The 25,645-nt window shown below is 36.1% G+C and overlaps 1 protein-coding gene and 2 non-coding genes across 3 annotated transcripts; 2 read left to right on the forward strand and 1 right to left on the reverse strand.

Moving 5' to 3' along the window:
* Window positions 1–11,335: 11,335 nt before the first annotated feature.
* Window positions 11,336–11,428, forward strand: TRNAY-GUA (transfer RNA tyrosine (anticodon GUA)). Its single transcript has 2 exons — window positions 11,336–11,372; window positions 11,393–11,428. It is a non-coding gene; the product is annotated as a tRNA-Tyr (tRNA).
* A 3,104-nt stretch (window positions 11,429–14,532) lies between these two features.
* Window positions 14,533–14,625, forward strand: TRNAY-GUA (transfer RNA tyrosine (anticodon GUA)). The gene is made up of 2 exons: window positions 14,533–14,569; window positions 14,590–14,625. It is a non-coding gene; the product is annotated as a tRNA-Tyr (tRNA).
* Window positions 14,626–14,815: 190 nt separating this feature from the next.
* Window positions 14,816–24,817, reverse strand: NOV (Histidine kinase-, DNA gyrase B-, and HSP90-like ATPase family protein). Its single transcript, XM_079055513.1, has 12 exons — window positions 24,227–24,817; window positions 23,705–24,042; window positions 22,860–23,469; window positions 22,610–22,756; window positions 22,056–22,200; window positions 20,492–21,966; window positions 20,119–20,331; window positions 17,395–19,575; window positions 17,205–17,317; window positions 16,721–17,111; window positions 16,329–16,646; window positions 14,816–16,253 (listed from the first exon to the last, which is right to left on the reverse strand). Exons 1-12 carry the CDS (start codon window positions 24,740–24,742, stop codon window positions 15,048–15,050), a joined length of 7,653 nt encoding a protein of 2,550 aa, XP_078911639.1. The 5' UTR covers window positions 24,743–24,817; the 3' UTR covers window positions 14,816–15,047.
* Between the last annotated feature and the right edge of the window lie 828 nt (window positions 24,818–25,645).

The following is a 25,645-nucleotide window of genomic DNA, read 5'->3' on the forward strand; positions in this document are numbered from 1 at the left end:
TTTATACCGTTGCCAGGAGAGAGAAAATATCCGATGTGATGATTATACGATCTCTGAAATGTCGCCTGAAAAAGCGCGATTTGACAGCTTGATTTCCCTAGATATACGTCAGTAGGCATGGGTATAGTAACGTTTCAAATTCACGTGCCCAATTCAAATGCTTATCCAATTACTGTCTCTTCAATTTTGAAGCCACAAACAAGACTCATTCGTTCGCTTCGTGTTAAGAAAGGGAACCATCATCTCTGTTAGAACCGAAAGCACATAGCTGAAAAATGCCATTAGTACCACAAACAAGAGTTTGGAAAATCACAAAGATCTTCGTTCAAGAGTGTGCCAAAGAAAAAGAAATAAAGCAAAACATTTGTGAGATATATGTGATGTCTATTTAGACACGAAACTGTGGATCCCGGGCATGAATCTCTTCCTTCAAAGTCAAGAGAGACTGAGAAGTGTCTGTGTGGTTTCCCGTGAATTACGATCAAATGTTTGTAAAGAAACATTGAAAGGCATCTTTTCAGTTACAGGCTTTATTGGGTAGTTTACCTTCAACCGAACATCGATACTTAATATAAGACCGAAAGTTGGATGAAGTACTTGTGAGACCGATGTGGCCTGAGGACATTATTGATTCACATTCAGAAATGACTTCGTCTTCCTTAAATTCAAGGAAGGGCAAAATCATTTTATGAATCTTTTTACCTATCTCACAATCTAGATGTAGCTGGGTGATGTTAGTGTATAAGCGTTTAGCAATTAAACAGAAAACTTTTCTTTGTTTCAAAAACTTCAATTGTCTCGTTGCACATAAATAAGTTCATCCCTAGCCCTAACTAACTCTAACTCCTTCTGCTGAATCCACATCCTTCTCTCCTCACTCGTGGAAGATTCCCTAGTGAGTTGGTCAGTTAGGTTAGAATTTGCTAAGCGAGTTTGCATAAGACTGCCACTTAAGTTAGAAAACTTGAATTTTAATTCATTTAGTTCTTTTTCGTAGTTTGTTACTGGTATTTTGAGTGATTCTAGGATAGATTGTACCTTCTTGATCAACTGATCGCAATCGTTGATCTTTTCGCTCACAGGCTTGGCAGCGAAACATTTGTCTTCCTGAAGCTTCGCTTCCTCATGCCTACTTTCGGTTGTTACCATTAAGCATCTCCCATCCGACTCAGAAACTCCTTCTTTCGCCACATAAGCTCTTCCATGCGAGGGTCTGCGAACCTCTTCATGTTCAGAGTCTGTAGACCAGACTTCTACTCCACCAAACTCATCATCAATGACATGTTCCTGCACAATTAAAGCATTCATAGAAACATTAGTTGCTTTCTTCTTATTTATCTCCTCCAGCTTTCTCATGTAGTAAGCTTCGTCATCTTCACCATCCTTCTTCTCAGCCATCTTCCTTAGCATGCAATCCTTGGCGAAGTGGTTCTTGCCATGACAGTAGTTGCAATCGTACCCAGAGTCTCCCACAATTTTACACTCCTTCTTTTCATCGTCCTTTTGAGAGGTGTTTTTGTTTTCTTCTTTCATCTTATTCTCAGAAGAGCTGTAGCTTCCCTGCCAGTTTCGGTTCTTATTCGCCGGGAACTTTCTGCGAGCAAACTTTTTTGGGTTTGTAACCATCATTGCATATTCTTCATTGGACAGGTCACACTCCGACATATCAGATTCCTCCTCCTCGTCTGCTACATTCTTGCTCTTAGAAACGAGGGCCAGTGAACCCACACCAGAAACTACCTTCGCTTCCTTTGTCACCACGCTTTCATGAGATTTGAGTATACTCATCAGTTTCGCTAGTGAATATGATTTAAATTGCTCATGAGCCTTCACGGTTGAGACCACTGCCATCCATTCGGGCCTTAAGCCATTCATGAATGTCACCTTTTGTTCGATCACCCTCCTTTCAATACCATACTTCATCATCTTGCTAAGCAAATGGTTGAACCGATCAAATGTCTGAATGAGTTTCTCTTCAGGCTTTTGTTCGAAAGCACCGAACTCAGATAACAATAGGGTTTGGATCGAGTGCTCAAGATAGGTTGAATATAATTCTTTCAACCTATCCCATATTTCTTTAGCTGTTGTGCATGCACTTACCAGACGAAAAGTGTCGGATTGCAAAGTGAATCTTATCATCCTCATGGCTTTAACGTTGCATAACACTTTGTCTTTTTCGTCCTGATGGATCTTTTCTACGTCCGCCAAGAGTTGGTTATACTCTTTTTGAGTCTTGACCGTTCGGTTTGTTCCAGAGTGAACAAACGGACCTAATGTTATTGCTTCCCAGATAAGATAGTCGTTGTCTTCAGATCCAACGACATAGTATTCAAAGTGATGCGCCCATACTTCATAATCTTGAGTGTAGAGAATGGGAACCATCGTAGTGGATCCTATACTGTTGGAGATGTTTATTGGATTGACTTGAGAATCGTCGTGAGACATGATGAAAAACTTCTTCTTTTAATCTGCTTGAATCAGACTTGTAAAGTTGAAACTAGGGTTTTATCGAACACCAGATACACCGTCGACGAGAAGAAGACGACTTCTATATATTCAATAAAAGCGGAAACCCTAATGAATTCTTCAAACAGAAGAGATGCGTATATATTACACAGTCTCCTGCTCTGATACCAATTGATGGGAATATAGAGTTATTGACCGATAGATTCTAAACAGATAAATACGAATGAAGTAATCAAAGAACACAAAAATGGATCAAACGGTGTCGAATGATTAATAACTCACACCTCAGAAGAGCTCGATAAAGAACTTCGACTGTAGAGGTGTGTTTAGGGTTACAATGCAGAAGTAATTAATGAGAACGATACCCTGAAAGCTATACATGCATGCATAATATATACGCTAACCCTAATGATAAACCACGGTTGGACAGGCCCAAACCGGGTAAACAAAATATCGACACTAAGCCCATATGACGCAACACTCTAGACCCAACAATAACAATAGATTTTATAACCAAGTTGCCCAAGACGGATGACGGATTGGATGCCATTTGGGTGATTGTCGATCGGGTGACCAAATCTGCCCATTTCCTGCCAATAAAGGAAACGTATAAAATGGAAAAGCTGACCCGGATTTACATAAAGGAAGTGGTAAGATTACATGGAGTACCGATGTCTATTATCTCTGACCGAGATAGTAGATTTACATCTCGATTTTGGCAGTCACTCCAAAAATCATTGGGAACTCAGCTAGATATGAGCACTGCCTACCATCCCCAAACCGATGGTCAGAGTGAAAGGACCATCCAAACCTTGGAAGATATGCTCAGGGCCTGTGTGATAGACTTCGGAAATGCATGAGATGCTTAGTTGCCACTCGTTAAATTCTCGTACAATAATAGCTATCACACGAGCATTAAGGTCGCTCCCTTTGAAGCCATATATGGACGAAAATGCAGATCACCTTTATGTTGGGCAGAGGTGGGAGACACTCAACTGGCCAAGGGACTGGCACCCAACAACACTTTAACTGGTCCGGAAATCATCAGGGAAACCACCGAGAAGATTGTCCAGATTAGGGAACGATTGAAGGCATCCAGGGATAGACAAAAGAGCTATGCAGACAAAAGACGAAGGCCTCTGGAATTCCAGGTAGGTGATCTCGTCTTACTCAAGGTCTCTCCTTGGAAGGGGATGATACGCTTTGGAAAGCGTGGGAAGCTGAACCCGAGATACATCGGACCGTTCGAAGTCCTTGCCAGGATTGGTCCGGTGGCTTACAAGCTACAGTTACCACCCGAACTCTACAATGTACACCCTGTCTTCCATGTATCGAATCTGAAGAAGAGCTTATCTGACGAGACTCTCATTATTCCCCTTGATGAGATCGAGATCAATGAGACCCTTCCTTTCGTTGAAGACCCAATTGAGATAATGGACAGGGAAGAGAAGCGAATAAAGCAAAGCCGTATTCCTATTGTGCAGGTTCGATGGAATGCCAAACGCGGACCCGAATTCACATGGGAACGCGAAGACCAGATGATGCAGAAGTACCCTCACCTTTTCTCTAGTTCTTAGTGACTACTCTCGAATGAATTTCGGGACGAAATTCCCTCTAACTATGGGATGATGTCACAACTAGCAATTTTGGATTAGGATTGTACTCATACACAACTACTCTCTCTATGTAACTTGATTGAAATAGACTATGTTAAGCCAAAGATGAACCTATTTTGAGTACACCCATAAGCAAAACACTTGAGACAAGCTTGCAACACTTAGTGAAGTGTCATAATAAACCAAAAAGGGCCAAAATGGTAACTTTGTAATATGTTAATTAGGTGTTTGGCCATGGACTTTCCAAGACCGAACACACCTTACAAATGGTGTTTTGGGCCTTATTCAAAACCGAACACCCTTTCTTAATGGGCCTCAAGACCGATTTCCTCCTATATAACACAAATAGGACCGATTTCCTTTAGAATGGGTAAAATCGGCCATATCTTGAATAAATTAATGTGTGTTCGGCCAATTCAAGGACTTTTCAGGAGAATATCACTTGTTTATTTGATTTCTTGTACGTAAAAGTGACACTGGGAAGCTAAATTCGGCTTTACACTCAAATAACCACCGAACTACAATGCAATTCTCTCAAATACCCATCAAATATCCATGCCAAGTCTTTCCCTCATAACCCACGACTGAAGACTCATTTCAATTCATTTGCACTTCATTCTTTCCTTCCATTCTCTCTGCTACTTCAGTCTCCAGACTCTCTCAAAAACAAGAGTAAAGTTCTTCCAATACTTCCATCATCTAAGTGATTCTTATCTTCTTGGTAAGTATTTCCACAAACTTCTAGTGTTCTTACACTTATTTGTGTTCCTTTCATACCCATTTACACACAAAAAATTTGTGTGCACTCTTCATAAGGTGTTAGAAGTTCCAAGTTGTTCTTCAAGAGTATCATAGTGCTTGGCTCAACAAACTCTTCCCAACACTTCAAACCTTTCCACAAAAACACCCAGGTGAGCTTCACACCCCACTATTTTCATGTTTTTCATGCTTTGGGGGGGGGGGGGGGGGAATACAAGTCCACTTTCGGTTAACCATTGGATATTTGTATGCACTTACATGTTTAAGTAGAAATTTATGCTTAGATTTCGAAATATATCATGTTAATGCCTCATAAAATCGGGTTATATAAACTCTATGCTTGCTAGATTTCGTTTGACCACGGGATATTTACATGCATCTAAATTTTGTGATGAACATGGTACAAAACTTGTTTAAAAAGGTTATTATCTCTTCGAAATTTTGAAGAATACAAGTAATAACATATTTGTTACGTAAACATTTGTGGACATAAATCATACTCTAAATTTCGGAATGTAAGGAATGATACTAAGTTGATATTTTACTACAAATAGAACTTTTTAGTAAAATAATTGTAAAACTATTTTCATAATTATTTTTGGGTGGTTTATAACCCAAGGTATTCTACTACTTACAAGCACGGTACAACTAGACATGGTTACAAAAAGCTATTTACGTTAATATATGGAAATAGCTCAACCGAAGTTGCTTTCACAAAAACTGTGTTATGACAGAAAAACTAGCGCGTCATAAAAATTTACATTACACTAAGTATAAAGTTGCATGTTACAAAATCAGGAAATTGCGTGTCATAAAGAACTTGTCATGGGTTTGCCCTAGTAATGTTAATTCAATATTCAATAACAAGAGTAGAACTTTACAATGAACTGTTAATGCCCTAGTGAGACATCATCTTCACCGTACCTACCTAGAGTACACTTTAAGTCCTGTAGTTATAACCAGAGTCTCCTGGAGGGAGAGCGAGATAATTGTGTATAGATCTATACGGGGATTGACACCCCCACACCTGAGTTGTTCGCTACAGCTAGACGGGGCCAGTCTAGGGTGACAAATATCTTACCGAAACCGACGCCTGAAGAACGTCATGATAGGCATAACAATCACATCAAGCATGGTTGTAACGACTCATGTAGAGATTAACAATACAGCTTTAATACGGGGAAAAACTACTTCACTATTTTTATATAATATAAAACTTCACACTGCTCTCAATACACCAATATTACCGTTCCGGTCTTAGGGTTTAAGACTATAGATACACACAATCAGAAAATATGGGATTTTCTGAGATCATACATCCACGTGATTTAAACAGAAGTGCATACAACTACTCATTTTATTGTTGGATTTTCCAGAAGGATACAACATTTTTACCAAACAACACGGAAACATACTATTTTTATACAAACATGCTTATGAACTCACCAACATTCTATGTTGACGCTTTTCAAAACGACTTGTATTCTCAGGGACTCAGTGAACAGGTATATGAGCCTCGGACACTGGATATTTTGTTGCATTTTGGAATTTACTTACTAATGTCACTTTTGTTATAAAATGGTGAACAAATACACTATGTAAACAATGTAAGTTTGTTATCTCAATGTATGATGTGTGGGTTGCTATGTTTCATTTATATTCAATTGTTATGATACTACACAATGACGTCATCCGCCCTCGGACGTTTCCGTCGTTCTGGTTCGGGGGTGTGACATCATCTTAAGAGGTTTGGCTAACATAGATGCTCTAACCTGAGTTGTAAGTCATCCAAAACACTGAGAGAGTTAGAGAGAAACACTTAGAGTAACGTTGTTTACACATCCATTACATCAAGTTTAAGATCTAGAATGGAAACCAATTCGCATACAACTCTTATAGACATCATTTTCACAACCGACAAAAAATTTCATCAAATTCATTTCTTTTTTAGTTGGAATCTTTGACAATGAGACTTGTCCTACACTTTATGTAACACCCGTTTTTCATTTTAGATAGTATTATCTGAAAGGGGTATAATCTGTTTATAAGATTAGCAAGTGAAATAAATCATGGAGATGCTTTATGTTGTATAATGGTGTTTAGCAGGATATTATTGAAGAAAGTTGTAGTTCTCACAGAGACGATTTCGTGGATATAAAGTTTGCCGAAATCGGAGTTCAGATAAAGAAGTTATGATTGTTCGAAGTTAAGGTGAAAGTATGTTGTTATTTTCAAAAATTCAACAAAAGTCAAAGTCAACCGGTCAAATTGCGGCTACCACGACACGGCGTAGTGTTCACCATGGCGCGGACAATGATGAATCATAGGGACATGTGTCAACCGGAGAGTGACACGTGGTGAAAGGCCACGACACGTGGCAACGTCGGAGTTTGGCGTATGACCACGGCGCGGTGGTGCAATCATATAAATATATGTGTTTTGTGTCGATTGAGGGATTTTGGCACACACGATCGGGAGAGAGACTAGGGTGGGAGGTGTTTCCGGGGAATTCTTACCATAGTGTCGTGCTAGTAAGCGGGGATACGAGGGTTGAGTTACGGGATTCGTTGAGGTATCTTTTATATTTCGTTGTTTCGTTGATGTTATATTTGTTACGGGTTGTTAGACCCGAGTTATTGATAGAGTTCGTAATATCGTGTTGTTACAAACCGATTGTAAGATTAGTAAATTAATCTTATGGTTAAATATTTAGTCTGGATAGTGAGGGTTATAAATCCTAATTTACTAAAATTACCCGATGTAGTAGATTTAGCTTACAACTTACGGGGTTAAGCAAGTAGTAGTGTTATTACGGAGTTAAATTAGTTTTGTGACGATTGGTCACGAAGTATAGTTTGTAGTGGGTTCTGACAAATTCTAAGGAACTTGTTATGTGTTGGATATGTGTTAGTGTGTGGCAAGATGAGAGGCGACGGAGGCCAATGATTGAAGCATGAGTTTGCTACTAACTAGCTAGGTGAGTAACTTTACTCTAACACCTGTTGTTGATGATGTGTGTCGCTACACGATATACATATATAAGGTATCTTTATATGTCTATATCGTATCCGAAACTTAAAATTCAACGAAACTAAAGGTGACTCGTTTATTAGATTACAAGTGGTCAATATAATTGTACCCCAATGGCATAATGGCTTTAGCAGTTTAGTCATCCTAATCATGCATCAATCATTTTCAACAATTGTGCTATCACTGCTTATGTTACATCATTAGTTTGTAGGGTTCATGGTAAATACTTTTCATGATTGATACCATGTTCCATGTAGTATCTAGAGAACCCATAGAGGTAGTATTCACCTCCATTATCTAACCGAATACATTTTATCAACTTGTCTATTTGTCTTTCCACCATTGCATGAACAGCTCTAAAATAGTCCTAGACCCGATGGTTCGACTTAAGACACTAAGCCCATATCTTTCGAGACGCATTGTTGATGAATGTCACTAAATACCTGCTTCCACCAATAGTCTTTTTTAGTAGGTCCAATATGTTAGAGTGGACAAGACTCAACAAATTGGAGCGGGTCTTTCTTGCGGAGCTAAAAAATCTCTTTATTGTTTCCCAAACAAGTAGTGTTCACAGGAACCTAGGAAACATCTTTTATAAATGAAATTTCTTGCAATAGATGTCAATCCCTTCACGCTTATATGACCTAGTCTTATGTCTCATAAGTTTGGTGATGTCTCATCTGCTATAACACTGAGACATGGTTGAAGCAACTCTACATGGGTTTCATAAAGAGTACCATAAAATGTCCCCTCGCAATGACTATAACGACTTTTAAAAAATTCAAGATATAGATACCATATTAGGTGTCATATTTGAATTGATTATCATAACCTTGACAATCAAGAGCTCCAACAGAGATATTCATTCTAAGCTTCGGAATATGTCAAACATTTTTTAGGACTTATATACATCCTACATTAGTTATGATGTGCACATCACCAATGCCAACTATAATCGAGGAACTAGTGTTTCTCATCTTCCCAGTAGTATCGTGGTCTTTAGTTTTATAAGTAATGAATAAATCTCAGTCTGAAATGGAATGATATGATGCAATGGTATCAATCACTCACTTGTCATCACAAGTGCCTATGTGTAGGCATGCTTTCTCCTCATGTGAAACAAGGACAACGTCTTGTGAAATGGTGACCATGGTTTCTCCATCTTCCTTGCTTGAATTCTGACTAGTTTCAGGCTACTCTCGTGAAACTGTCAACAATAAATCTTTTTGTTGCCATAACAATTACAATGGTCGCACTTAGGGATGACCATAGGCGAGTACTCGCCTAATTTGACCGAAACTAGAACCACAGTTCTTTTAAAGTAGGAACCGGAAACAAAACAGTCTAGAGGGTTCTTAAAGATTTGGAACAATTTTCGAAACTGTCGGTTGTCTAATCTTGTTACATTATTTTGTTTTGTTTAGGCTAAACCAATTGCAGGTAAGCCAAGTGGTGGTTCTAGTGAACAAATTTCATAAACATAATCTAATATCTAATCAACGGCTCTTAGTTTATAATATGCTACATCCCATGAACATTGTCACCCACTCAATATGGGATAAAATGTTAGCATAAGTAAGTTTTGTTAGTCATATTTGCTTTATATTCTTTTTTTCTTTACATTTACTTATCCCCCGATCGATGTGGGTTTTTTTTGTAGTGCCCAATATAATAAAGATTAAGAGAAATTAAATATCATCCTACATTTTATTCCTACTTATTGTTCTACTATATCAAATGTTGACATGTGTTGTATTTAATGACATATTAAATGAAATTGATAATACTTTAGTCCACTTGTCATCATTTAATGTGGGTAGGATGATAGTATGAATAAAATATAGGAGGATATTTAATTTCTCAAAGATTAAATACTCAGTCCATTACCATACTAAGCATTGAAAGTACAAACCAATAATGCAAGTAAGTCTTTTAAATTCTCAACTTCAAAAAATAGTTAGATATAATATATTGTACCCATTACTTTTTTATCAGACATTTTCTATATTAATATTTAGATGATTAATCTACATTTGTTGTATGGAAGTTTGAAAACCTCGATAACATTCGTTACAAATGTATGTATTATGTATGGTTGTAGACGTGTATATGAATACCTTCATAAACCAAGTTCACAAAAACGTTTTGTAAATAAAAATATATTATACTTTTTTTTAGAACAGCTAACACACACATACCTTTTAAATCCTACTTACGAATTATCCATTTTTGTCCATCACAAGATTTGAGCCATGGACCCCTTAGGAAGATACACATTTCCACTCACTTTGATATCATAGCCAAATGGCCTTTGATAATAGAGTTATTCATTATTTTTGGGTAGATATATTGTATAATATTCCATAGAAACATCACGATTTACAAAACGAGGGATGTATAAAAATTAGCACAAATATTGGTTGTGGTGGGTACCCGGTGGATAACGGTTCCAGAAACTTTAAAAATCGGAACCAGAATCGCTTCATCGGTTCCAGTATTTAGGAACCGGAACCGAAACCACTTACAGCGGTTCCGAAATTGCTGGTTCCGATGCTCACCCTAGTTGCACTAGCCTTCGAACCATGTACTTGTAGACTTTCCCGCTCTCATGGTCTTCCTCGAACAGGACATACCACTCTGTTACTTGTGGTTCACAAAACTTTCGACAATATCAAGAGTAATTGTCGAAAGTTTCAATGGGAGTAGCCTGAAACGGGTTGGAGTTCAAGCAAGGAGGATGGAGAATCGGGATCACCCTGGAGCAACATAGGTACATAATTTCGCAAAAGAAAAGTAATGGATGAATGATGATAAAATAAGATTACTTGTTTTAAAGTAAAATATGTTATGTAAAATATGTTATGTTTGGTTTGAAGTTTACAAAAATTTTGTCTTTATAATTATATTATTAGCTAACGAGAAATTAAATTACCTCCTACCTTTTATGCCTACAATTATTCCTACCCACTAAAATTATGACAAATCATCATTCAATTTAATTTTATTTGATATATTCCTAATATAGCCTTAATGAGTTAGTTAACAAAATATGGAATGATGACATTTGTCATAATTTTATTGGGTAGGAACATTTGTAGGCATAAAAAGTAGGAAGCAATTTAATTTCTCTTAACTAATTTGATCCGTGGATGGCAAATTTGTTTTAGACAAAAAGGATTATAGGATCTATTTAATGCACGAAAAATTAAATATAAATATAGATTTTATTTAAAAAAAAAGGTTATTATTTCACAACAATCAATAAAATCGTTTTTCAATGACACAACCCGACCACGGAGGCACCTATATGTTATTCATATCTCAACCATTATAAAATAACTTATATGAAATAACTCAAATTAAACTGACTAATGATATAAATAAATTTGTGTTTTTATGAATATAAAATGAATTCAAATTTTTTTGTTTAGGGTTAGTAACAGGTTTTACCAGGTAAAGACAAACCGACCTTAGCTCAGTTGGTAGAGCGGAGGACTGTAGTAGGCAATAAGCCAATGGCCATCCTTAGGTCGCTGGTTCGAATCCGGCAGGTCGGATTTTTTTTCTCTATTTTTCGTGTAAGTAAAATCTTTCCTGCCTTTATTGTTAGTTTAATTCAAATCAGCTTTTAGCAATGATACTTTTTGTGTAACATTTGCTCTCTAGAACTATCAAATGCCATGCCACTTTCTCTTTGATCCCTTAAAAACAAATGTACGCTTTGCAGATTTCTTTTTGATTTCACATAAATCTTCATAGAAATAAGTTGTTGAGAAATGTACGAGGTTTTGATTTCACATAAATCTTCATAGAAATAAGTTGTTGAGAAATGTATGAGGCCCGCCCAATACAATTGAAGGCCCAGTCCAAACCGATTTGAGACCCGATCCAAAAGCAAAAGGCATGTACAATTGAAGTGGAGACTATGGGGCTATAGGATCTCATTCCAATCTTCCATGTTTCAAACATCTCCTCAATGTTTTTACCACTCCTTTCTAAGAACATGTCTCCTACATTAGATGGGTTTTAGAAGGTTGATCACACAAACTTACTAGCTTTTGTACCCATGCAGTTGGTTCCGAACAACTTGAGCAACCTTTATAAGGTTGTTAGGTGTGGGCAACGTCCATGGAGGTGTTTTTGCGCGTTATGACGGCACAAACACTTCCCCCTTCACCGTTTTTGCGTGATATAAGTTTGTCTGTTGCTTCTTGTTACCACCACATCCTATAACACCCGTTTTTTTTTCTTCTAAAAATGTCGGTGGGCGTTGCCCAAACCGATCAGTCTAAAGAATCCACCCATATCATGCCCATGTTGTCTCTCCCACATTGCCTCTGCTTTTTCGATATTTTTCATTTTTTTTTCAAAAACTAACCCTAATTTGAAACACCTAAATGCTTGCGAGATGAGCTTGAGAATAAAATTAAGTGATTAACACACTTCATTTACCATCACTCAATTAGATTCAGACTCAGAAAGGAAAGAATGGATTCATAGAGATCGAGAATACACAATCAATGTAAATAACAAAAACATAAACAAACATGCAAATATAATTGCATAATTGGATTAAATCACAAATATATACTTGATTCTTGAAAATTGCAAACAAGAAAATATACAAATTGAGCTCCAGTAAATAGTGTCTTAAAACAGAAATTATTAGAATACAGCTCTGTCTTGTCTTGTCGGTACAACAATCAAATTCAAAAAAGATCTTGAATTTTTTGAATCTTCCTATGTTCTTATTATAATGGGATAATGACTTGATATGGTAAGATACTTTTTGAAATGTACACATTTAGTCCTTATTTTTTTTTTTTTTTTGTAAAATAAACCCTTCCACGTCAGCAAAACCTGTAGAATCCGGTGAAAATGACCTAATGTGTACATATTAATAAAGTATAAGGGTTTATTTTACAAAAAAAAAATAAGAACTAAATATGTACATTTCAAAAAGTATCTTACTCATTATCCCTAAAAATAATTAGAAATTGATATAGAAGAGCTCAAGTGCCCCGATCCAAGGTGGTATGTTTGACCAATGACAATATATCATTCCAAGCCCACTTTGGCTCACCCCAATACCACAATTCAAGCCAAAGAATTTAACTCATTACTTGATCCTACTTGATCCATTTTGATAAGTGAAATAGGCAAAGCCTTTTAAGGAAGGTTTAAGCTTCTTCTTCCTCGTATATATGGCACATGTCCTACAAGCTTTGTAAGTTGAAAAGCGATAGTTAATAGCTACAAGTTGGAAGTTATAGTTTTCAAAATATTAAAATTAGTTTTTAAATATGTAAAGTTAGATAAAAACCAAAAATCTAAAAGCTTCGAAAAGTTATTGGATTAGAAGTATTTTTGTTTAAGATAAAAAAAATAAAAGCTTTTATTGTCGAACATTTTTTTGAGTTTTTTCTTTAAATGGAAAAACTAAAATTTCTGTTAGGCCTAAACCAAAATAAAATATGGTTGGAAATTCAAAATTGATTTAAAGTCAACATGGGTTTTAATAAAATTAAATACAAGTATATAATGTTCTTTCTCCTTTATTCATTTTTTTATAAGTTCATCAACAATGCCTACCACTAACCATTATAGTGGTAAGTGTCACATTATCACCATATTCAACCACTAAACTTATGATATATATGCCACTAAAACACCACTCCATATTTTTTTTAAAATTTTTTTAAGTCAAAATACAATAAAAACATAGAATATCTAAATGTAGCCACACATTTTTGTATACTACTAAAACTCATTCTTCCTCTAGCATTGGGTTTTTGTTTAAATAATCATAGCGGGTCTCTAAAGTCTTACTAATACATAAAAATATAGTTTTATGTAGACGGAAACAAGATTCGGACGATTGACAACCACTCTTGTATGCGTAACATGTGTACGTTCTTCATCATGTATATGTTGCACAACATTGATGAACGTCAAGATAAATTCTCTGTCGTCATCTGAATCAAAATTCGTAAAGAAATCCATAAATATGATTTTTTTTAAAGAGTATAAATAGATGAACGGTTTGCATGTATGTGTTTATGTAAATGTTATGTTTATATTGGTAAGATTTACCCGTTTAAAAAAAAAAATCCAGCCGTTCAACGGCTAGTCAACAGGTTAAAGGAAGAATTGGCATTGATCGGTTGTTGTTGATCGTTGGATGGAGCACTATGGACCACGACCATGCCCGACCACGAAGGTCCCGCCATGTAGACCACGACCCCTCTCGTTATATGTATTAGAGAATGCCTAAATACCAAAGAATGGCACGCTTTTAAAACTTGAAATTTGAACGGGCCTAAATACGAAAGGATGGCACGCTTTCAAAACTTAAAATTTAAACGGGCCTAAATACAAAAGGGTGGCACGTTTTTAAAACTTGTTGATCGTGGGTCCATATTCTTTAATCCCTAACTAGTAAAAACCACATTCGCCATTGGCGCAGGTTTAAATAAGTTTAACGAAATTTGTGGAGGCGTGATTGAAATTTGTAAATGTCATGATGTTTCTAAATGAGTTTAATCAATAATAATAAGGTTTAAATGCAACAAAATAAAAGGCTACTATTCGTGCCATTATCTAATGCCAAGATGCTGACTTATTAAACTATAATATGATAAGAGGTTTTTAAAATACAAATCCGACCTTAGCTCAGTTGGTAGAGCGGAGGACTGTAGTAGGCGACAAGCCAATGGCCATCCTTAGGTCGCTGGTTCGAATCCGGCAGGTCGGAATTATATTTTAAATATAAATTTTGCGCATATAATATTAGTATAATTTTTCTCTATACATGTTTTTTTGGGCCAAAAATCACGTTATAAACAAACATCTTACAAGTTTTGTGAATTTAATAAAATAAGTTGCATCATATATATAATGAGCTCTAGAATCAATCATCTTACAAGTTTTGGAATATAAGGACATAAGGAGAATAGTTGGGTGGGTCATCATTCTGTCCGATCAGTCCCTTTGGGTTTCATATTGAAATAATAGTAATATCTTTGCGTAAATAATTTGGGGATTTCAAGAACTCAATACCCAAGTCATTTTCTTTTTAAAACATACAAATACAAATGCTAAAAACTCATCTTGTCAAAATTGTAACTCCTATCACTAACACCTGAACATTTGTGATCACCGTTTCATGCAATCTTTTTACTGTTTTCCTGACAAAATGGCCAACTTAAGTTGTCTTTCCTGGCACAATTTCACCGGATTTTTATAAATAGTAATCTGAACCAACTTCCCATCTGATAAAACCACACGTGCAATACTAAAATCATCACCTTTTTCAACACCAAATTGCCACTCTCTTACTGTTATCTCAAACCAATCTTTCCTCCCACTTGAAGTCGCCTTAACTTCAATATATTCCTTCTTATTATCCTCCCCTACAACAACAATATCATAAGGCAACCCAGATTCCTTTACCTCATTCACCCATCTCACATTTTTCTCACCAAATTTCCCACTAAAATATTTAAAAGCCACATCTTCACCTGTCCTTCCCGTTATCACCTGTTGTGGGGTCCCCTGGCCCACCGGGCCCAAACTTAACTGCTCTCTCACAATCCCATGTGATGATGATGATGATGACTCGTTATTCTTTCTGTAATCCAACTCGTAATCCAATTTGTCTTTCTCCTCCAAGATCATTGGAGCTGTGTTTAAGGTTTCATTCTCTTCGATGATCCAGTCATCATCATGTTCGATTACTTCACTTTTGTTACACGGTTTTGTCTTCAACGCGTGTTCGAACCCTGGTGCGGTTTTCCAGTTGACAGGTGGCCAACTCGAGTTGGTTCCAAACTTCTTGGAGGCGGAAGTAGGCTTTGGAGGAGGGTCTAATGGCAAACCGGAGGTGGTTGGAATTTCGTTTTCCGGCGATGACATGGCGGCGATACTCCATGGTGGTTCTTGACTTGGGAGGTTTGATAGCTTCTGGCTGTTGGAAATGAAGGATTCCATTTGGTCCTGGGTGGAACCGGATTCTGCCATTGTTGTGATCATGTGAAGGAAGTTTGCTAAGTGGAGTTGGGGATTCCGGGGGATTAGGAAACGGGTAAGCTCGAGAAACAGGGAGTGGGAATCGGAATCACGGGTTGCATATAGGATGTTGTCTTGTAGGAGACAATTGCAGTCGTGGCGTTTGTTGGATTCGATTTTGAATCTTTTTATGATGTTTTTGTAGAACAGATTTTCCACCACAATGATTCGGAGTTTTTGGTTCTTGAATTGAGAATATTCGTTTGGATGATTGGTGTAAATGTAACGCTGTGCATATGGGAGGGCCCACGTTATTAATGAAGCTTTGAAACTACTGTCTGTTGGGCCATAGTATATTGCTTCACGTGTCACAACCTGTAAAACCCGAGTGTGTGTAAGAGAGAGAGAGATTCCAGTGTGTGTATGAGAGAGAAAGAGAGAAAGATGTACCTCAGAAAGCAAAGGGATTCCGAGATTCCGAAGTAAGACAGAAATCTTATCCTGAAGGATTTGTTTTTCTTCAGGATTAAGATCCCCAAAAGATAGAAAATCGACATTGTTCAAGTTTTTGAATTCTTTTTTCAGATGTTCATCATCACACCAACATAAAAGACCAAAGGATTCATGTAAAGAAACCCATTTATCTTGTACAGTTGGAAGTATTGTCATTTTCTTTTTGTGTATGCTCTTCTTCAAGTAGCCAATATCTTCAGAACTCAGAATCCCAGATTCCATTCCGTCGTTCCACTGTTTAAAAACTTGGAAAACCTAACACATGAAACAAAAAAATGTTATCTGATTAAATGGATAAAATTAAAAAGATTCCAATTTGTGACACTCACTGTTTTAGCTGCTTGTGATGGCAAAATTGTGGATGATAATTGTAGCAAAGATTGAAGGTAGCCAAGGAGAGGAGGATTTTCAGCTACTCCAAATTCAGTAACAAAGAAATAATGAAGGCCAGGGTAAACATTGCATAACATCTTGCTGAGAGGACTATTAGTCAAATGTTGGTCTACTGTTGTTGACTTTAATTGTTCCATTGACCCGATGGAATCATGCCAAAATACTTCATGGGGAGATAAGAATACACCAGATACAACTTCATCTGTGGAATTATGTGAATGAGGAACAAATATGAAAGCTTGAGAATTCAAATTGTCCAAAATCTTGTGTCTTGAGATGCTCATCTCATTCCATATGTATGTGTAAAGCTTGGTCATCTGAGATATGCTGTCAAAGAAGAGAATAAAAAAATAAAAAAACTATATATAACAAAAAGAAGAGAACTAATTATATATCGGTGAAGGATTAAAACTGAAATACCTGGCCTTGAAACGTTTCTTAGATGTTCTCCAAACTTGAAGAACTGATAAAGCATCATCAAGAGTGACTGTAGTCTTCAACCCAACATCACTTAACAACTTCACATTTTTAACCTATTTCATGACAACAAACATCACAAGTATTATTATTAGTAGTAGTACTTACATTTTTTTTACATTGTATATTATACCTTTGGAACAGCATATGGTGCAAAATCACCAAGAATTGCAGAAACCGTGTCACAATTATGAAACAAATCTTTGGAAAAGTGAAGTTGATCATCCATACTAGAAGCCAACCATTGGACACTATGAAAGGTTCTTAAAATGGAAGATTTAAAGGGCTTGTTATGTCCATTTATGCTGCAAAAACCTGTAAGTTTATCCCTAAAATAATCATCCCATAGTGTATCAAGTACCTCCAAAAGGTACTTACCCTTGTTCCTATCACCACTTGACAACAAACCTGTTAGCTCTTGAGATTCCCAATCTTCCACAATGGACCCTGAAGATATACAATCATCATCCAACATCATGTTCTTGAGAATAGTATGTGGTATATCTGCAATTCGCTTTTCAATTTTCACTATTTGCACAAAATCAGTCACCCCCAACTCCTGCAAGAATTTTCTCCATTTTGATTTTGCTCCATTTAAGGATTTGGAAATCGGGTGCTTCAGATAGCTGTTATCAATCTCAAACCATTGCATTTCAGTGCCATGAATCAACTTCCTCATATCAATTGTGTTCCCGAATTCTTTACTGAAATGAATTGGCACGTCGAAAAGTCTTTTGTACCCCTGGTTTGTGGAGATAAAAGCAGTGTCACGCACCTGTGAGAATAGATTCTCTCTTTCTGGTATACAGTCAGAGCATGAGGACTCAAAATGGAACATGATAAAAGAAAGATATTCAGTCATCAATTCTTTACTTTCTGATATAACTTTTTCAGCTGAAATAGCTGGCAAGATGTGCACTTTTAAAACTTCATGTGCAGATAACTTTTGAACACCCACTTTGTAAAGCATTTGAGTTATGTTTTCAACATGGGTATTGTTAAGAAGGGCAGAATTGACAATTCGAAGTTTGGGGTACAAGTTCCTAAAAGCTTCAAGACCATGTTTGCTATCGACTTTATCAGTATGCAACCATATTGCACCTTCTTGAATTGATGAATATTTGCCATCAGAGAGAAGAATAAATGGTAACTGAACAAGGGTATTTATGACATCATCACTATGATCAGAAACAGAAACATTGACCAACATCAAATACAAAACATTTAGCCAAGAACATAGCCAATTGATTCCCTTTGATTTTAATGAACGTTTCTGACATAATGATGTCATGATCTGAAGAAGAATCTTGGGCCCACATTCTTCAATCCCTAAAGCACATGCTAAAGAATCTGATAAAACCGTATCTTTATTCAAGTACCCAACACCAAGATGCTCTTTTATTAAACTATCAGGTAATAAATCACGAACTTCATCGGTCCAATTTCTTAGTACTTTACATGGTGGGACCCACTTCTTGTTGTCCCCTTCTAGAAGGAAACAGTTGGAAGTAAGCAGCTTGGAAAGAATCATACGTGGGAGGCAAGAAAAGAACCCGTGGACCTCCCCTCCTAAAGGGACAAAACTCATAAAGACCGAAATACCCTTTGCGGGATTATCCTTAAAACTCGGGAGACTACAGAACGATTTTTCAGCACTCACGAACAAATCTGGAAATTCCGATAATAACCATTGATTCCATGGACTATCTCCATCTACTTCCTCTCTTGATGAAGGGAGAATAAAATCAGCTTGGATTATAAACTTTAATCCATAACTTCTTAAAGGAAGAAAAGCAAAAACAGGTTGGTGATCCAGTTTTGGAATGTAGTTTCCATTATCCAAATCTTCTTCCAACATAAGAGCCATTGATATTTCAGTTGTTTGGACATCATGGCGAATGTGATTGGATTGAAGTTTACTGGATTTCACAAACCAAGTCATTTTTTGTTCCCCAAAAGAAACATTTACAATACCATCTCCAACAACTTCTTTCCTCATGATAATGAGTGAATCATTTAAAAGATTTCTGAATTTGATACATTTGAGGCGATGAAGGAAGAGTAACAAGGATGGATGGAGATCAGAGAACATGGAAATGAGATTCTCAACTGAAAAGGGTTCGTGTTTCTTTGATTTGAAAGGAAGCACAATGCATGTATTCCAGTGTTTCTCATTGTTCATGGAAACCAATTTGCTGAAATGATCAATGTCACAAGGTGGGACAATTGTTGGTAGAACAAAACCGATTTGACCATTGGTTATGTCAAACTTGATATGGAACCCATTTGAATGGATTTCTGGAGCATCCGTAACCTAAAAGTAGATTAAAAAAAAGTTTTTATTAGTAAACATAAAACAAAGAGTAAACTACATTTTTGGTCTCCGAGTATAGCCAATTTTTGCAAATGTAGTCATAAAAGGTTTTCTCTTGCAACTTTGGTCCCTATTTTAGGTTTTGAAACGTTTCGGTCCTTATTTTAAAGTATTCTAACGATTTTGGTCCATGCTCCAAGTAAAATGACCATATTACCCTTTGACTGCTCTTTTACAAAGATTATTATAAAAATTAATAATGGAGTCGGGTGATGGTGGTAGTGGGGCCCATCCCACAATTATTTATAATAATAAACATTTATAAAAAAATTCATATAAAACACAATATAGTTATTTTAATGAAATGGGGACCAAACTTGTTATAAAAAACAACAATTACAAGTACCAAAACGTCAAAAGAAAACTTTTTGGAACCAAATTTGCAAAAATAGCTATACTCAGTGACCAAAAATGTAATTTACTCTAAACCAAAATAAAGAATGGAATGCATAAATCGAGTAGTTAAAGAATAGTATAGTATACCCGGAATACAGATTTGAAGCCAATGCCCTTTTTACCAATATACCCTGCACTAGGCTCCTTCTTTGTTGAATTGCCAACATCACAAAGTGCTTTGATGTTTTCAACAGAAAATCCTTGCTCATTATTCAAGACTATAACACCTTCTTCTTGAAGAATAAAGGTCAAAGTTGGCTCCACATCACATGGGTACACATTGTCATCAGCATTTTGAACCTACAAATGAGAGAAAACGAGTGTTTTACACAAAAGAACAATAGCATATTAAAGGGCAAGTTTCTTTTTTCCCATTAAGTCCAATATGTATCAGGTAAATGACCATTTTACCCTTCAACATAAACATGAAAATAAAAGTAAATGAAAAAGATGCACTCACGAGTTCGAGTAGAAAATGTGAGTCTTGAGAGTATAACTCTTGAGAAAGACAATGTAATGCTCTACCTAATCGAGCATGTTGTTTCTTCAAAATAGTGTCTTCCTCCTTTATACTTGGATCCAACCCAAATTCTTCTCTCCTAATAGACTCGATAATCTTGGCAGATTCCTTTTCATTATTACTTCTAGATGAATGTTTCTTCACTTTCTTGTGATCCATTTTTTTGCCAATGACATCAGTTACTTGACAATTCTCTGTTTTCACATTACCCTTTGTAGACAACACTCCTTTCCTTTCAACAGGGGTATAACTGGTAGATGCATCCTCTTTTTGATCAAATTCAGATGACTTAATGGAATCAGAAACAGAAAAGATACGGTGATCTTCAATCCATTCCATTACACCAAGAGAGAACCCTAATTCATGAAGCATTACACGGTGTTCTGTGTGTTTGCATTCATGTAAAATAACTGAAGAAGCATCTTTAACAATGGAACGGAATCCAGAAAGCAATACATCGGTTGCAAAGGAACGGAATTCAACAGGTAAATAAGCCAGACATTCTAGCATAAACTTAGATGCAACGGGTATTTTGTTATTGAGTTGACTTTTGTCTTTTGATGAATCATAATTCATTATGACCTTAAAGGCTTTTTCAGCATGACACTTTAGAAGAGATAATGGAACATTCTTTTCACCACCATAAAGTGCAAAAAGAGATAGAAGAATTACTGCTGTTTGAAAAGAGGACCCACGAATGGAAGCTTCTAGAAACGAATCCACTGTGGATGTATGATCAATACGTATCACATTTCCACTTTTAGTCACCAAACAAAGCAGCTCATTCGCTTTAATCTCATTTATTAACCACAAAGTAAGAGGGCCAAGAGAAGGGGCGAATAAAACATCCCAATGTGACCATGTATTTAAATCTGTCAACATTGGAGCCCTAATTAACACTTCAATTGCATCTTTAGAAGAAACATGTGTTTGATTGTTCACAGAAGGGCCTAATAAAGCAGCTGAAAAAAGCACACCCTTTGAAACAGGATTACTTTTGTTGCCTTTCACAACATTTTCAAGGGCTTTTAAAGAACCTTCTTTATCTAATTTGAAAGGTATCAAAGGGAATTGCTTTGTAAGCAACTCCACAACATTCTTAGTGGTTAAATCTTTGTTTTGTAATGAGGCTTGTGCTACTAGCACATTCAATAGCTGATTAGACATGTAAGCCTCTAAAGAAGGCTTACAGTGTTTCCCATCACTCTGAAAGATTTTTTGGAATGAAGGAGGAAATGAAGAAATGTTTCTTTCAAGGAATGTGAGATAATCACCATGTCCTAATGACTCAAAGTTTGCAACAGCAAATTGTTGAGTTAGCCATACCTCACACTTGTAAAGACTTTTAAAAAGGGTTTCATGATTATCTTTAAAAAATTCAAAACCTTTCTTCAAAATGTCTTCAAGGCTGACTTCTGTATAAGGTAAAGAAACAAACAAAAGGTTGAATTGGTGAATCAAAATAATGTTAAAATCATTATGATGTAATTACAGAAACACTCACCACAATGTTCTTTTAAGACTTGCTTACTGGCAGCTTGTTCTGTCTGCATTGTTGCATTCTCAGTATGATCCTCAGCATTTTGTTGATCAAAAGTTTGGAGAGTGTCATACATGCTATCCCACATTCCATCTTTTATAGACTTTACCTGGAAGTTTTATAGAGATTTTTCATTATAAACTACATAAATTGCACGGACTATATTGCAATTTTCATTCCATTCCATGATGGAATGAAAAAACATCACATGGGTAAGGAATGAAAATTAAGAAAATGGAAGGAATCACATTCATATTTAGTTTAGTTGCTAAAAACATTGTTCTTTTCCAGAGATTTTTTGAAAAGTTAGATGGTTTGCAACAATTTTTGAAGTCAAAATCTGTAACTGTGTATCTGTTTGAGCCATCATTTCATATAGCACCAAAAACAATTCATTTAAGTTTTCCAAATACACAATAACAATCAACCTTTCCCCTACTTATTTAAGAACCTTTTTTATCATCCAAGAAACTAAGAAAATGACATGAATTCTGATGAGCTAGTGATGACTTACTAACCGCAACATTCATTAATCCAATCAAAGGATAGGACTGGCAAAGTTTTACAATTGATGTCTCATTTGATGCCTCTCTCGATTTCGATTTATTTTTTTTCTTCTTTGGAAGTTTGGAGGGTCCATAGAACTCAAACATCTGAATGAATACCTATCAATCACAACAAGTGAAGATACTTTTAGGCATATAAATAACATAATAGACAATGAAACACTCAAATACGTGAGTGCAAACAAAAAAGAAAATAACAAACCTCAGATGCTTTCTTCCCTTTGCATGCCTCCTTCCACAAAGTGACAAATGTCATAATAGATTCATTACTTAGTGTATCAGCTATATGTCCATAGTCAATTAGGCTCACATTCTTCATCATAACAACATCTCTTTTACGCAATTTGAGGGTACGAAAATCATTGCATTCTATTTCATCAGATTTTCTCTTTTTATTCACACTTGCTACAGCTTCATTAGGTTTCTCTTCCTTTTCACTTGTGATTCCAAGTCGTGTCTTCTCCTCATTTACAGAGGGATAAGGACAAGTGCTAACTCTATCAGAACTTTTCTTCCTTCGAGATGAGTTTTTGCTTTTGCTTTGACTAGTCAAACAAGTTTCATCTTCATTTTCATCGCTTTCTACATCAACGCCTTCATCTTCTGAACTTGATAGAAATCGTATGTGCTTCCCGTTTTCAGAAGAAAATGACTTGAGGCGTTGGGATATGGCACCAAAATTTTCATCAAGCTGTTTTTTCTGTGATGTGAAAAGAGGACGTTTTTTCTTCTGTTTGCCAGAACTTTCAAGATACTTGCTTACTGTGGCATTTTCCAAAGGCTTTGCTTTCCGAATAAGAGTAATATGCATCCTAAAGAAAGAAGAGAATGGGGTAAAGGGAAGGTAAAAAGCAGAAGGGCAAGAGTGAGAAGGTATATATTGCATGAAAAGCACAAACAAAGTATGATGAATTAGTAACTACATTCATATGGCAACTGCTTTTATAAAATAAGAAGTTATCAAAGATAATATGTATACTATTACTACCCCTGTATAGATGTGTAATGCTTGCAACTAATATACTAAAGAGGAATTGCAAAACATACCCCAAACTTTGGATACGCACATGAAGCTTTTCCTTGCTATCAACTGATCGCTTGTTGGCGATGAAATCCAAAAATTCATTAACTAAAACCTCTTTGCCTTTATGAATGTCCATATATTCTACAAGAAAAGAAATTATCTCTCGGGAAGATATTTTGAACACTGCCGTTGAATCAGAACTCACACAAAAATAATGATTTATAAGAGGATGCCTGATGAGAGGTCCCAATTCAAGCTCTTCAAATTGCTGAACTCCTTCGTTCTTGCAGATTGCCATCTCCAAATCAAATAAAGTGGTAATCTTCCAGACCTCAACAAAGCAATGGATAAATGCATTAATCTGAAGGGAAAAACAAGAAAAATCGCCTCTATCAGTATGTTAACTTTGAAGTCAGAAAGCAATGGAATTGAGATACCAAAAACTGAAAGGTGTCCCGTTTTTGGAAGAGTGGCAGAACTATAACTATCAAAGTAATAAACCAAGATTTTAGCAATAATAATATCATTTAGATGCATATTTTTACCTTCCCTTCTATCAGCATAAGGCGGTATAGACAGGGTACATGTTGCATCTGAACCCCTAGTGAATCCCATGAATCAGCTTGAAGTACTACAAGGGCAGCCTGTGACACCTTCAACGCCGACACGTTTTCTCCGGCGGCAATGAGCTCACGGCGTGCCTTTACAACGGCTTTATCGATCTTTTCCATAGTTCCATTATGCGGTATCACTCTATTATTTGACAACTGGTTATGAGGAGTGAAGCTATGGTTTTGCATATGGAAGCTGGGGTTTTCAATGGAGAAATTATGGTTTTGCATATGAAAGTTGGGGTTTTCAATGGGAAAATTATGGTTTTGGGTATGGATGTTGGGGTTTTCTACGGGAAAACTACGGAACATCGGAAAGTTTGGGGGTTGGAGGTAATAGTTGTTGTTTAGAAGATAATTAGGGTTCATATGCGGCTGTGCTTGCTGTTGCGGCGGAGGTTGCCCTTGGCCGCCGCCACGATGGCTGAAGCGCGGTGGCGGTCCGTACATAATGGGACTGCAGTTTGGAGAAAAACCGGCGCGGAGAGATTTTGTTAATCTACTGACCTAAACTCCTTCCTTCCTTTTTATTTTGGGTTATTGCGAATTTGCACCGAAATATATTTAATAATTTATATGGTCTTTTAACGCCGACGTATCAACATAATTTTTTAATCCTGTTTCAAGTGGTTAAGGGCGTGTTTGGCACGGAGCTTTTGGAAGTGTTTGAAAGCTTCTAGCTTTTAGCTTTTGACAAAACGCTCTAGTTTAAATAAAAAGCTTCGTTTGGCGGTACGAGCGTGTAACTTTTAGTTTAAACTAAACGCTCCAAATCTAAAAGCTATTTTATATAACGTTTAACAAATCAACTCGAATAAGGAGTTATTTTATGTTCTCCAGTGTCTTGTTTCATCATTTGACTTGTTATTAGATAATTTTAATTATTAATGAATTAATATTCACTTACATGTATCTCATGTTCTTATATATTTAGAAAAATATAAAATAGTATTAAATGGTATGATAACTATCTCTAAACTTATGCTTTTGAAATTAGTAAACGATGTTAATTAATAAAATTTTGATGAAGATGTTTAATCTTTGAAATCAATCTAGGTAAAAAAAATTATGGTAAACTCAATAGTATTAAAATTTTATATACGAAGATATATATGATCATAACATATTGAAATTAATTTACAAAAAGATTCGTTTCGAAAATGGGATTGTGTAATATTGTGGCAATTTATACTTTGTTTATTAAAAATTATGAGATAAATATACTTTAACTATAACCATAGTTGGTAATCGACCCAATTTTTCTTTAATATCATAATTTGTAATTTATGTAGGAGTATGTGGATGAGGCCAAATTTTAGTTCAAGGTTTGTGGTTGCTGGATAGATGATGCAA

This window comes from Lactuca virosa, chromosome 6 (assembly GCF_052849685.1).
Source record: "Lactuca virosa cultivar CGN04683 chromosome 6, Lactuca_virosa_CGN04683_v6, whole genome shotgun sequence".
Classification (NCBI taxonomy): domain Eukaryota; kingdom Viridiplantae; phylum Streptophyta; class Magnoliopsida; order Asterales; family Asteraceae; genus Lactuca; species Lactuca virosa.